This window comes from Sebastes umbrosus, chromosome 18, assembly GCF_015220745.1.
Source record: "Sebastes umbrosus isolate fSebUmb1 chromosome 18, fSebUmb1.pri, whole genome shotgun sequence".
Lineage (NCBI taxonomy): Eukaryota > Metazoa > Chordata > Actinopteri > Perciformes > Sebastidae > Sebastes > Sebastes umbrosus.
In genome coordinates, this window is record NC_051286.1 from 3,789,058 (window position 1) to 3,802,194 (window position 13,137).

Genomic DNA, 13,137 nt, shown 5'->3' on the forward strand with positions numbered 1-13,137 from the left:
CCTCTGCTTCCTTAAGGTGTCATTTTTCACCGAGGCAGTTGACTTCTTCACCTGCGAGATGGCCTGAGAATCTCTCACCAGTTTGCTTATGGGTTGCCTCCTTGTTGTGTATTTACTGCAGCGAGTGTCCACACTGTCCTGAGACTGGTGGGACAGATGTTTGAGGCTGTGAGGGTCACATTCTCTGCGTTGAAATGAAACACCCCCACTGCTACATCATTAGGATAATATGAATCCACATAGTGAGCCACTGACTGACTTCACTGCCTTGTTTCAGTGAGATATGAGTCAAGTCTGCCACCTGCTGTTACAAAAAAAAACCTTTGATTTAAACATCACAAATCAGCAATCCTCAGTGGAGAACTGATTTATGATTTTATGGTTCTGAGATTTCAATCACCACATATTATTTTGGGTTATCTAACGGGAAATATCCATCCATTGTCCATCTTTTTACTTGCACAATAGGTCAACCAACCTTTCCATCCGATATGAAAACTCACTATCTTAAATAATAATGAAAAAAATCCAAAGATGCTCATTATATGTAGCAAAATACATATATACATTGTAAAAATAAAAAAAAATAATATATTATATATATATAGCAACAAGTGGTGTACAACATATTAATAAAAGCCAGCATACTGGTTATTGTTATAAATTTAACGAAAAATGTATAACACAATACATTTATAAATCTATTATAAATAAAGTTTTAAATTTTAAATTATAAAATTATAAATTTTATATTTTATAAAATTTTATATTATATAAAATTTTGTATTAAATGTTATATTACACTTATAAATAAAGTTATAAATCGAATATTATAAATAAAGTTATACATTTTATATTTTATAAAATGTTATATTATATATTATATCAAATGTTATATTAAACATTATATTAAATTTATAAATAAAGTTATAGATCGAATAGTATAAATACATTTATAAATTTAACGAAAAATTTGAAATTATATATATAGCAAAAGATGCATCTGTGTTAATATTTTATTTTAAAATTAATATTAGCATATAAATATAGAGTATTAATAATATATAATATAAGTAGGTAAAACCAAAGTGAAATGTTGTATGAAATGCAAAAGGGAAAAACAATATTTCCTTTACAATATTAAATATATTAATATATATGTATATATTAATATATTTAATATATTAATATATATGTATATATTAATATATTTAATATTGTATTTTTATTGTATTTGTTTTCATATTTTTTTGTATATATATATATATTTTTTATATATTTTTTATTTTTATATTTTTTATATTTTTTATTTTTTTTATATATTTTTATGTTTTTTATGTTTTTATATTTTATATATTTTTTTTGTATATTTGTTTTTGTAAATTGTATTTTTATTGTATTATTATATATACATACAAGCCACGCCCACTTGAGACGCACTAAAACATGATTGGACGTTATCTTGAGTGACGTCATATCCGGATTTAGAAAACCACAACAAACCTTGACAGCTTCAACCGATGGAGGAAGATAATCACCAAATACTTCAATATGCTCACTCTGAGTATAAAAAACAGAACTTCAAACAGGCAGAAGAACTGTACACGAAGTTTATCTCGTCCTGCTCACAGTCCAGGTACTGTTTGTTTCCTTTTTAGAGATAAAACGAGCTAACTGTCAGCTACTGTAGTCGAGCTGGTGTTACATAATATTCTGTTGTGTTACACCGTATTCTGTCCCCTGTCAAATATCTGTGACTAGTAACTGTTAGCTAACGTTAACTCTGTTTCTTTCTGTTTGGTGTCATTTAGTTGCATTAATTGTTATATTATTAAACGTTAACGGTGTTTTATGTCCACAGAGGATGTGAAGCTGGTAATTTGGCGACAGCTTACAACAACCGCGGACAGATAAAGTACTTCCGGGTTGATTTCCATGAAGCAGTAGAGGACTTCACTTCCGCCATACAGACTGACATCCGGTTTGAAACCCCTTTCTACAACAGAGGACTCATCCACTATAGACTGGGTAAGAATATACATAATATATATATATATATATATAATATATATATATATATATGAATATATATAATATATATATATATATATATATAGTAATAAAGGCACTTTATTATCAAAAGTACATCATCATCATCATAATCATCATAATCATCATTAAGCTTGACAGAGCAACATGAGTGACTTTTGCTCTGCTTCAAAATAAATGTAAAATGTATGATGTGTTTCAATATTTTGTCCTTTTTGGACAAAATAATTAAAAAAAAAGTCCAAAGTGAAATAAAAATGTATTCAAGGAGGAATTTATAGTAAATTAAATTTCAGTTTAATTATTATTTTATTTATTTCACCTTAATTTACTTTATTTATTTAATTATTTTATTAATTTACTACATTATATTTTGATTGTAAATACATATCATTTTAACTTCATGTTGTATGTTTATTTACTTTCAATTAAGATTTTTATAATAAGTTTTATATTATTATTGTTTCATACATATATAAAAAATATATAATATAAAATATATATACTTTTATATAATATATAATGTAAAAGTATTTATACTGATATAAAAAAAAACTTTGACAGCCCTAAATACATTTAAAGGAAATGATGGGATAAAAATTAATAAAAATAAAATTCAATAAAATCAAGTAACATAAAACATGCCAGGGGTCAATATAAATAAATAAATAAATAGTAATTTAAGTAAAAACATTAAATTGGGAGCACAGTCTCACCTTTGTCTTAATATATATTGTTCCATTTCTTTCTTGAAAACACTAAAGTCAGGTTTTGCTCTTGCAAATTTACATTTATGAATGTAAAACTTTGCAACAATGATAATGAGATTGCTTACAAAAAACTTTATTAAATTGTGTTGAACCTTAAAAAAAAAAAAAAAAAATTTCCAGTAGAAGTTAAAATTCACACATAATTTGTTTCCAAGATAAACCTACAAATATCTTTCCACAGTTTACGGGTACATTTCCAGAACAGATGGACAATAGTTTCAGTATTAACCTACTGTAGGCTATATGGCATGATGACAACATTATGTGGGTTGATGCTGTATGTGTGTGTGGAGTCAGTTTGTTGTGTTGTTCTTCTTTAAAACACCAGATGGAGCTGTGGACTCGCTCATAGCACTAATGCTGCCCAGTAAATAAAACTGCTGACTCCGAACAAGCCAGCTAGGCAGCACACTACAAATCATAAACTGATTATGTATGTACATTTTTTATTATCTTACAGGTTTTTATGACGATGCCAAGAGGGACTTCCAGCAAGCGTTAAAGCTCAATCCAGATTTTGAAGATGCCAAAGTGAGCCTGCAACAGACCCTTCTGGACCAGCAGCACAAGATAAACAGAGGATACTGACTGTTCCATAAACTACAGAGTACATACATCCTGAAATCCGGTGGAAAAATAAAATATGTGTCGTCAATTTTCTTACATTTCTGTACAGTTGTCATATAACAAATGAAGATGTCATTTGATCTGAAGATGAACAGTATATTTAGAGATGTGAGCATGAAGATAAACCTAAAAGTGAGCAACATAAAGCAACCTTCTGAGAATCAAACATTTGAACACATGACAGGAAGAAGACATCCCGCTGGATCAGACGCAACGCTTCAATGGATTTTTTATGTAAGCAGAGCATTGATAGATCCTTCTTCTGCACTAACTCGAGGCTCTTCCAGTTGTAACGGCCTCCTAAATGAAAGCATATCATTGTGTAAGTCTGTGAGTGGACAGCGCAGACTAATCGACCCGGGCGCAGCAGGTAAAACGATGAGCTTGGGTTTTTACTGTCAGTAATAAATGTTAGTGCACCTTCTTGAAGACACTGAGATGAGCGTTTGTAACTAAAAACAAACCATAATCAATTGTTGGTGTACAGTAATAAGGAGGAGTCCGTCAGCTGCAGAGGAAAGACTTGTTTTGTGTTTTAAAGAGGACCTGTTGTGCTCATTTTCAGGTGCATACTTGTATTTTGGGTTTCTATTAGAACATGTTTTCATGCTTTAATGTTAAAAAAATGCTGGATTTTACTCATACCGGCTGTTCTGCAGCACCTCTTTTCACCCTCTGTCTGAAACGCTCTGTTTGAGCTCCTGAAAAGCCCAGTCTGCTCTGATTTGTCAACCGAACCAAACTCTCCAGACTTTACTCCAGCTCTAACTAGCTTTGTTTTACTGCGTGCCAAACTAGGTGGTATTGTGCAGATGTGTTACTTGGTGACATCACCATGTTACAGAAGAAAGGGGGGTAGGGTAAGGCCCAATCCAAACGTCCACACTCACAGACTCAGAGACTCTGAGGCGCGTTTTCGCAAAGTCTGCGAGGGTTTAGAGCTGTCCCACTGTCAAATCGTCAAGTTTTTGAACGCTCTCTCTGCAGACATTTTGTGCCCTTTATGAACACTTTTTGTAAGTCCTCATTTCTGCAGACTTTGCCTGAGGGGAATTACCCACAATTCATAACATTGTGATGTTGAACACAGGGTTACCAGGGGAAGCCTGAAGGTGGGGAAAAAAAAGGTAAACAAAGAGGACGGAACATGGGTGTTCAGCCAGGTATATTTAAATTTACACAGAAACATTAAGGATTTAAGATGATACATAAAAACACATGAAATCAGAGGAATGCAGCATTAGACGATATTACACACATTGATGGTTTAGTCATCAACCAGTTCTTTTCATTTTGATTAATGGAGTTTGACAAAAACAAGTAAATAGATTTTTTGACAGTTACCTCTCGTCTCGTAAGATAAGAGCCTGGAGGACGTTAAAATCAGACGGTAAAAAACGTAAAATAAAAACCCACAATTGGCGTCGTCAAGGTAACGTGATATGTCGCAGCAAAGTGCTGTCCCATTAATATATTTACAATGTCAAGCCCCTTTAACCTCTCACACTCCACGCTATTTACCAGGTGATGTCAGTCAAGTCCCTGAGGGGTCAGGGCTGAAGGCCTCAGGGGACGTTGGGAACGGGTTTAACTCCCTTTGGCGTGGACTTTGGGCTTTGTAACTTTTCAGACCTTTTACATGCACAATAACGATAGAACATAATAGATAAGCATAATAGGTCCCCTTTAAGTATGGTTTTAAGGAAAGTCCTCCTTTTTTTGACACTTTGGATTTCTTGAATAATTAAAAATATATATATTTATGATACCAAACACAAATGTATATATGTTTGTAAAGAGTGAACAATAAATTATATTTTATCACACTGCTGATTAATGTGTATTTATCCTTCACTTGTACACATTTTCCTGTCTATTCATGAGAAACAGAGGCATATATCGAGCTCTCCCACTGCATGTGAGCTGGGTGCAGAATCACTAATGCTCCTCAGCTGTGCTTTGGCACTGATTGATATATAACCCAGCTGGTGACGGCTCAGGAAAGCAGTCAGAGTTGGTTTCTTGTCGGGGGTGTGCTGGGGCTGATTCTGTAGTTTTTTTTGTTTGGCTGCGCTCAGACTGCAACATGCAGATGCTTGACAACATGTACGTTTATATCCTGTTTCTTTTTTTCATCTTAAAGACTTCTTGCTGCTCATTTTAACATCTCTACATTGTGTGTTTTTAGTTTGTTATGGAGCTTGATGGCTGCAGTAATCCTCTTGGGTCAAGCAAGGCCAAATATGAAGCCTAATTTGCAGTCAAGTAAGCCTTCATTCACATGAAATCACTTCTTTTTTTTCAAGTTTACTCTCTTCCTCACAAGCCTTTTTCTTTCACCAGGCAGTGGTTTAAGGTCAGACTGTGTTGGTAATCTCATGAGGCTGTCGTTGGACAAGGCTCTAGCAGTGGGAAACCAGCTGGAGGTGGAGGCTGTCAGTGAGTATAAAATCAGCTAATGATGAGCACGGTTGGTTCATCACTGGGAGAAGACATCCCTGTCATGTTTGTCTTTCTGTTTCCTCTCCCAGATGGCACGCAGCATGTTGTGTTAACACCCAGCCTGGCTGCTCAGTGTGGATACAGCATGGAGTCTGACCCGTGGGGCAACACCAGGATCTACACGTCTCTGATGGGCTGCTATGTGGACAACAAAGTATGTTTTCTCTGGATTTTACTGTGATTTTTTTTTTTTTTTTTTTTTTTTTTTTTTTTTTCTTTCCAGTGAGAAAGCACTCAGTACGATCCCCTTAATTTATTCTCCGGAGACTGATCAAACAGGCAGACAGTCGTTCCCATTTTTATGTGCTTCCCTGAAACCTTAAATCAAACCTCCAATCTGTGTCGTCATTCTGCAGTTATCTGCTTTTCACCACCCTCTGTAGACGCACATCTCACAGGACGGTGGTTCACAAACTTTTTCACATCATGGACACCTAATCTGACGGGATCTTCTGCTTTTAGATGTGTATGAAACTAGGGATGCTCTGATACTGATATCGGTGACAATGAGGCCAATCTATTCAGTTCAATTCTATGTTTATATACCATTTACATGATTTACTCTAATTTGATTTCCTGTTTAATTTTTGACCAATTTGTTGCTGCATTTAAAAGGTTCACACTTAATTTTGAAGGTTTTTTTACCAAGTTGCTGGTGCAGGATTTATTATTTTAATAATTAAATTAGAATGAATTCAGTAAATTTATGTATTTATCAATTTAAACGATTAATCGGCAACTATTTTGATAACAGATTTGAAAATTTAAAAAAAAAAAATCCAAAAATTCTCTGATTCCAGCTTCTTAAATGTGAATATTTTCTGGTTTCTTTACTCCTCTGACAGTAAACTGAATATCTTTGTTTTGTGGACAAAACGAGACATTTGAGGATGTCATCTTGGGCTTTGGGAAACACATTTTTCACCATTTTCTGATATTTTATAGACCAAACAACTAATCGATTCATTTAGAAAATAATCGACAATAAAAATAATCGATAGGTGCAGCCCTAGTTTATTTGCTGCATTTTGTTTTACAAAGTTAGGAAAACAATGATTAAGTCAAGCCTGATGTCCTACACATAAAAGAATGATCCCAGTCACTTCCACACAGTGAGAACCCATTTTCATTCACATATCTTGAGGTCAGAGGTCAAGGGGAGCTCTTTGAAAATGGCCATGGCAACTTTTCCTCACCAAAATTTAGCCCAACTTTGTAGCATTATTTAACATGACATGGTTGGTACTGATGTATTCTAGTTTCATATGATACCAGTATCTTCACTCTAGCTACTACAACCTCTGAAAGACAGTAAAGTCGGTCTGTTATGAGATTTTTACTAGTAATGGACAAATATACTTTAATTAACTTTGCATTTTGAGACTGTTTGTAGTTTTTGCATAAACAAATTGTGCTTCATTTCAGCTCCGTTGACTCCATTAATGCCAAAATACTCCTGTCTTCATGCATTTTTTTTGTTGCTTAATTTGTAGGAAGATGCAACATTTAACGTTGGCTTGAAACTCCGACTGTACGGCCACAGTCCATCAGACGTGGTCAGTCACGATGTGACGCAGACGTGCAGCTACGCTCGGTGGGCCTCCAGAGAGATTCTCTGCGACAGGAACTACATGGAAGTGAGTCACTTTACATCGATCGTTCTACTTCTGTGTGTTTGGTAACAAATTATGAAACCACTACTTTCTGTTTAAGGTGTCGCATCACATGGCTACACCTGATGCTGAAGCGAAGGGACAGACGGAGAACTCCGTTCCTGACGTATGCCGTTAATACAGTTGACTTGATTTCACCCATTGCATAATTTGGCATCCCATTCAATAGATTTTCTTCCTTCCTTTTTATAGGCGTCTGGTGGAGCTCACAGTATCTGGAAGATGACCTTTTACACCCCAGAACCAGTCGTCATGGTGCTGAGGGAGGCCGAGCAAGCCGGCTACGGCGCCATGACGACCTCGAGCCGTCTGGTTGTGCGAAGCCCGTACAACACAGCAGAGACTTATTCAGAGGATGTAAGCAACACACAACCACATCTCCACTCTTTATTCATTCTCCTCCCTTTTTTTTATAAATGGCATCTTTGACCTCTCTTAGGTGGGTGGCGTCCCCATGGAGGTGTTCAGGGTGAGCGCTTACTACAAGGCCCCACACGGTCTGACTGTGGTCAACTTGGCGGCTGCTTGTCCCACAGGTGAGTCTCACTCTATCAAGTGGATTTCATTAAGTTGTTGCACAGTTATGCCAACAAAGTTATCCTTTATCAGGTGGCGTCCTCTTCACCAGCGACGTGATCTCTTGGTACGTACCTCGCCGCGTGACCCCGCTGGTCGACGGCAGCTTTAAAATCCTAGAAATGCACATGGGCATCAACGGGCGGAGGCTGGACGGGTCTCAGATGGCCGCGCGGGGGTACAGGCTGTCCACCACGGACTTCCACATCGTCACGGAGATCCCAGTGGGCTCGCCCGATGGTTACTACAAGGTCGGGGGAAGATTAGAAATGCAAGATGTAACCGGTCCCATTTGCATGTTTTATTAAAACGTCATGAATAACTTGCAGAGCCATGCCCCAGATTACCAGTACCACTTCACCTACGTCGTGGAGCCCATGCTGGAGGTGCTGTGGAGGGTCGATGACACGCAGGATGAGACCAGATACAAGGTTCTGTTCCCCATCACCACGCCGCTAATGCCTCGACCTCCACACGTCCAAGACAGTAAGTCCCATTTTACTTTCAGATGTATAACTCATGGAGATAAAAGTTATAAACCTGCCACTTCCTGTTCTCAGATAGCATCCCAGAGGCCCGGGTGTTCAGCGTTCTCGTGGGTTCCTTCCTTCAGGATGTGGAGCTGAGGAACATCACCTTCCCCACCGGTGTTCTCACTGTGGAGGAGAGCAAAGCCAGAGGCTTCACCATCCAGGAGCACGGCTTCTCCAACGGAACCAAGAGCTTCTCTCTACAAGTGCCCTTCGATGACGACGTCGTCCTCAAACATGTATGTGATGTCACTCGGTACCGGCTCGTTTGCTCTGACGTGTTTTCTGTGACGTGACTAAGCTTTTTTTTTATTTTTTATAAATCTACAGAATCCTGAACGTTTGGTTACGACCTACTTCCTCCCTGTGGTCTTTGGGTTCGTCATCCTGCCTGAAGAGACTCCGTTCGCCCACCCAGCGGAGCTGCAGGCGTCTCTGCAGGATGTCGGTGAGATCATCTGGATTTTGCTTTTGACAATAAATCTCGTTTATGGGGCCGTTCTGCTGAAACGGTGCCTTTACTGTCCCCATGACCTTCACATCCCCATGCATGAAAATGGTAAATGTACTTGCATTCATACATCGACTTTCTAGTCTTCAGACCACTCAAAGCACTTTAGACGACATGTCAGCATTCAGCCGTTCAGAGGCTGTCACGCAAGGTGCCGCCTGCTCATCAGGATCTGATCTAAATACTCATTCACACACCGATGGCTCAGCCTTCGGGAGCAATTTGGGGTTAAGTGTCTTGCTCAAGGACACTTTGAGATGTGGACATCGAACCGCCGACCTTCCGATTGGTGGACAACCCCGCTCTACTTCTGAGTCACAGCTGCTCTGAAAAGTGTCCGTATAATACATTGTATTATCTAACAAAGTGTCCTGCACTTTGTCCTAATTGCAATTTGAAGATGCAACAATTTTTTTTTTTTTTCAACCTTTATTTAAATCTCGATGAATTTAACCTTTTCATACAAAAGGGAACAAGACTACCCCACCTCAAACATATGGGAGGAAAAGCTACAGTTTTCTCTGCTTTTTAGTGCTGCCCACCGTCACTGGCACCTGCGACCAGAACCAGTTTTACATCAGCGTGACCTTCGGGAGTCAAGGCCGCAACTTCCAGACCTTCGTTGGACCTCAAGAGCTGACGCCCGAGATGGCCGAGGAGTACCATGTCCAGGAAAACGGCACACACTTCAGCCTCGTAATGTCGCACGCCACCAAAGACGCAGCGTTCGAGGTTTGTCGGGAAACCACCAAATGTCTCCGTAAATAATCAGCGCTGGATGACTTCACGTTCTGTCTCCACAGCTGATCACGGCTGATTCGATCCGAGCCCGAGTTGACCTGCTTCTGTTGGATCCCAACAACAACTGGGTGCTGGCTGATCTCTACCTCGCCTGCAACTTCCCCTTAGCAACCACCAGTAAGACGTTAACATTGTTCTGCTGCTCTGTTTATTAGAAGGACATGTTCTCTTCATCCATCACCTCCTCTACCTTCAGAGTGCTACCCCAATGGAACGATGAGCGCTGTGGCTGTGAAGGTGGAGTCGCTGGTCAACCTCATCCCCAGCAGGCTGACTCTAAGGGACCAGACCTGCAAACCGACGTTCAGCGACGACCGCTTCGCTTATTTCTCCTTCAGCGTTGACTCCTGTGGGACCACCAGAACAGTAAGCGTAAGCTTCAATCTAGAAAAGTGCTTTTGTTAAATGTTTTAACGCCTCCGGTCTTTGTTTGTTTCTAGTTCTTTGAGCACTACATGCTGTATGAAAATGAGATTCGCCTGTATTACAACAACGACTACAGCGACAACAAAGGAGTCGCTTACACGTCACCGATTGATCCTGAGTACAGGTAGAAGGACTCGTCCAATCTTTTATCCTGTAGCTTCGAGTGATTTGAGGTTTAACGCCTTCAATGTTTGTTTTTCTCTTCTATAGGCAAACGGTTTCCTGCTTCTATGTGGTCAATGAGACTCAGACTGTTGCGTTCAGCTCTAAACAAAGACGCTATGACCCGTCAGCAGAGATCGGTTCAGGGCAGCTGATGGTGCAGATGAGGCTCGCCCACGGTAAGGCTGAGTTTTGCTAAATATGGAGTGCTGCTGACCAACCAGGAAGTTATCATCGCCCTGGTTCCCTTGACAAAAAGCCAATGGGATTTTTCCATTAGGTTTTGGATTACTGCAGAAAATAATCTCTGTGGCAAAGAAACGTTTATGATACTTACACGTTTTGTTCAGCAAGATAATCTCCACAAATTAACGATAAGAGTGTAAATGCAATCGCCAGAAGTAAAAAGTTAATGTTGGGCTATGAACGAACTACACCACAGTCACATGACTTCACATCACCACCACTTTTACATTTAGCAACCGCCTACCATGTAAAAGCTTCAAAATTCACGAGTGGGATATTAACTGACGTATTGTGTGGTAGAACAAAACGTTAATCTCAAACTTGCATTAACCACAGACCACCAACTAAAAACTAGGGATGCTCCGGTTGCAAAATTATGTACCGATGTTTAAAATAAAAATTAACCGATACAGATGTTTTTATTTATTGCCCCTTTGGTGCAGGGAAACAAAGACAGCTTCATTATAAAAAAATAACTGAACGGTCATTCAGCCCTTCATTCATATCTTGACTGAGTACAAATTTATGAAACAAGCTTTAATATAACCTTTAACTGCTTCAAAAGCCCCTTCAGCTTGTTTACAACTACCTACTCAATGAGAGGAATTTTTTTTTTCAGTAGTTTCATAGCCCAACAAAAAACATTTTGTGAAACTTAAATTGAATGTTATTAATTCAGCAGCTAACGCAACATTTAGCACAAAATGAATGCAAGACAACACATACAAATCAGCCCCTGCCATCGGTGAATGTCCCCTTATTTACCGATTTCAGTCAACGAAGCGAAAGATGTTCAGCCGATAAATGGTGCATCCTTACTAAAAACCCTCTGACTTGGAGACGAGGGAACCGGAAGTGCAGAAATGCTAACTCATTTCTGTTTTTTAGCTCTCATTCCTGCAACACGCCTCGTCTTATTTTTGTTTTTTTGCATACAAAACGCATTAATACACAAATGTCTCTTCTCCTCCAGATTCAGTCTACGATCTCTTCTACCAAGCAGAAGATTATCCCGTAGTGAAATATCTTCGGCAGCCTCTGTATTTTGAGGTGGAGCTGATGGAGTCTACTGACCCACAGTTGGAGCTCATCGTGGAGAACTGTTGGGCCACGCTTCATGAAGACCGGACGTCTCTGCCCAGCTGGGACATCATTGTGGACAGGTAATGGGACAGCATAAAACAAATTACCACCTTCAGTTTATAGAAAGCAATCTCAAAAATGAGGTTTACTTCCACTAGATTTAAATGTTTTTTATTGTCCTGTTGAATGAGATTGTTGTTCAGAAATACTTCCATATTTCATGAGTTTAAAGGCTGCTATAATGCATTCAAAGTTTTAATGTTTTGTTCCTCCACTAGCTGTGAGAATCGTGACGACCGCTACGTGACGATGTTCCATCCTGTCGTGAGCGACGCCAGAGTTTTAGTCCCGTCTCACGTCAAACGCTTCTCCATGAAGATGTTCACCTTCACTAAAGAGGATGAGGTTCTGAAAGACGAGGTAAAACGGGACCCGTACATCCAAATGACGCGGTACAGCTGCATGTAGCCCAGCGTGATGACTCCTTCTGTCCGTCCACAGATTTACGTCCACTGTGACGCAGTGATTTGTGACACAAACAGCCAAGCGGACGGTTCCTGCAGAGGTCAGTGTGTGCAACCTGCAGACCTGAGTAACTCCAGACATCAAGGGATAAAAGGAGTAAAACGGGGTAAGTGCGACCACATTTATAAGTCTAGACAAACTTTGTTACGTCATTAAATCTACATGTGCAGTTGGTGACCTATACTTGTTTCCAGAGCGAAGAAGTCCAGACTCCACCCTCCAGAGGCGGATCTCCACGGGGCCTATTCTTCTATTAACAGCTGATCAAACCTCCAATAAACACATTTCTTAGAACTTCTTGTCCAGAATCTTTTCTTTACCTTAAAGATCCTTTTGGTATAAAAGCTTTGAATCCATCCTTTGCTTTCCAACCTGCATTACACAGATCATACTGTAGTTACTGCTGTGATATTTTAGTATACTTGACGTCTGCAATATCAAACTTTATTTATATAACACCTTTCAAACAAGTTGAATACAATTCAAAGTGCTGTACAGATGATTGACAAAAATGTAGAATGTTAGAAATGGATTTAGAGACTAATGCACACCAAAACAACCAATATCAAAGTTCATTGAATAAGAAAACAATAAAAGATGGGTATTTAAGATAATAAAAGATGAATAAATAACAATTATGAAACTACACAAAATAA

At 38.7% G+C, this 13,137-nt stretch overlaps 2 protein-coding genes across 2 annotated transcripts; both read left to right on the plus strand.

The window, feature by feature from the left end:
- The first annotated feature begins 1,467 nt into the window (after window positions 1-1,467).
- ttc32 (tetratricopeptide repeat domain 32) lies at window positions 1,468-3,875 on the plus strand. The gene is made up of 3 exons (XM_037751564.1): window positions 1,468-1,636; window positions 1,862-2,028; window positions 3,280-3,875. Exons 1-3 carry the CDS (start codon window positions 1,521-1,523, stop codon window positions 3,405-3,407), a joined length of 411 nt encoding a protein of 136 aa, XP_037607492.1. The 5' UTR covers window positions 1,468-1,520; the 3' UTR covers window positions 3,408-3,875.
- Window positions 3,876-5,396: 1,521 nt separating this feature from the next.
- On the plus strand, window positions 5,397-12,775 carry zpax1 (zona pellucida protein AX 1). Its single transcript, XM_037751563.1, has 21 exons — window positions 5,397-5,552; window positions 5,635-5,711; window positions 5,790-5,885; window positions 5,978-6,102; window positions 7,442-7,585; window positions 7,662-7,727; window positions 7,814-7,978; window positions 8,061-8,157; window positions 8,231-8,448; window positions 8,527-8,683; window positions 8,758-8,966; window positions 9,058-9,175; window positions 9,771-9,970; window positions 10,042-10,156; window positions 10,236-10,405; window positions 10,480-10,589; window positions 10,676-10,806; window positions 11,847-12,036; window positions 12,235-12,376; window positions 12,458-12,587; window positions 12,676-12,775. Exons 1-21 carry the CDS (start codon window positions 5,533-5,535, stop codon window positions 12,771-12,773), a joined length of 2,778 nt encoding a protein of 925 aa, XP_037607491.1. The 5' UTR covers window positions 5,397-5,532; the 3' UTR covers window positions 12,774-12,775.
- Window positions 12,776-13,137: the final 362 nt, after the last annotated feature.

Coding starts and splice junctions, on each gene's coding strand:
- zpax1 (XM_037751563.1), top strand. CDS start 5,533: ATGCAGATGCTTGACAACAT. Junction 10,157..10,235: donor CTTCCCCTTAGCAACCACCA/GTAAGACGTTAA, acceptor CTCTACCTTCAG/AGTGCTACCCCAATGGAACG. Junction 12,377..12,457: donor ATGAGGTTCTGAAAGACGAG/GTAAAACGGGAC, acceptor GTCCGTCCACAG/ATTTACGTCCACTGTGACGC.
- ttc32 (XM_037751564.1), top strand. CDS start 1,521: ATGGAGGAAGATAATCACCAAATACTTCAATATGCTCACTCTGAGTAT. Junction 1,637..1,861: donor TCGTCCTGCTCACAGTCCAG/GTACTGTTTGTT, acceptor TTATGTCCACAG/AGGATGTGAAGCTGGTAATT. Junction 2,029..3,279: donor ACTCATCCACTATAGACTGG/GTAAGAATATAC, acceptor ATTATCTTACAG/GTTTTTATGACGATGCCAAG.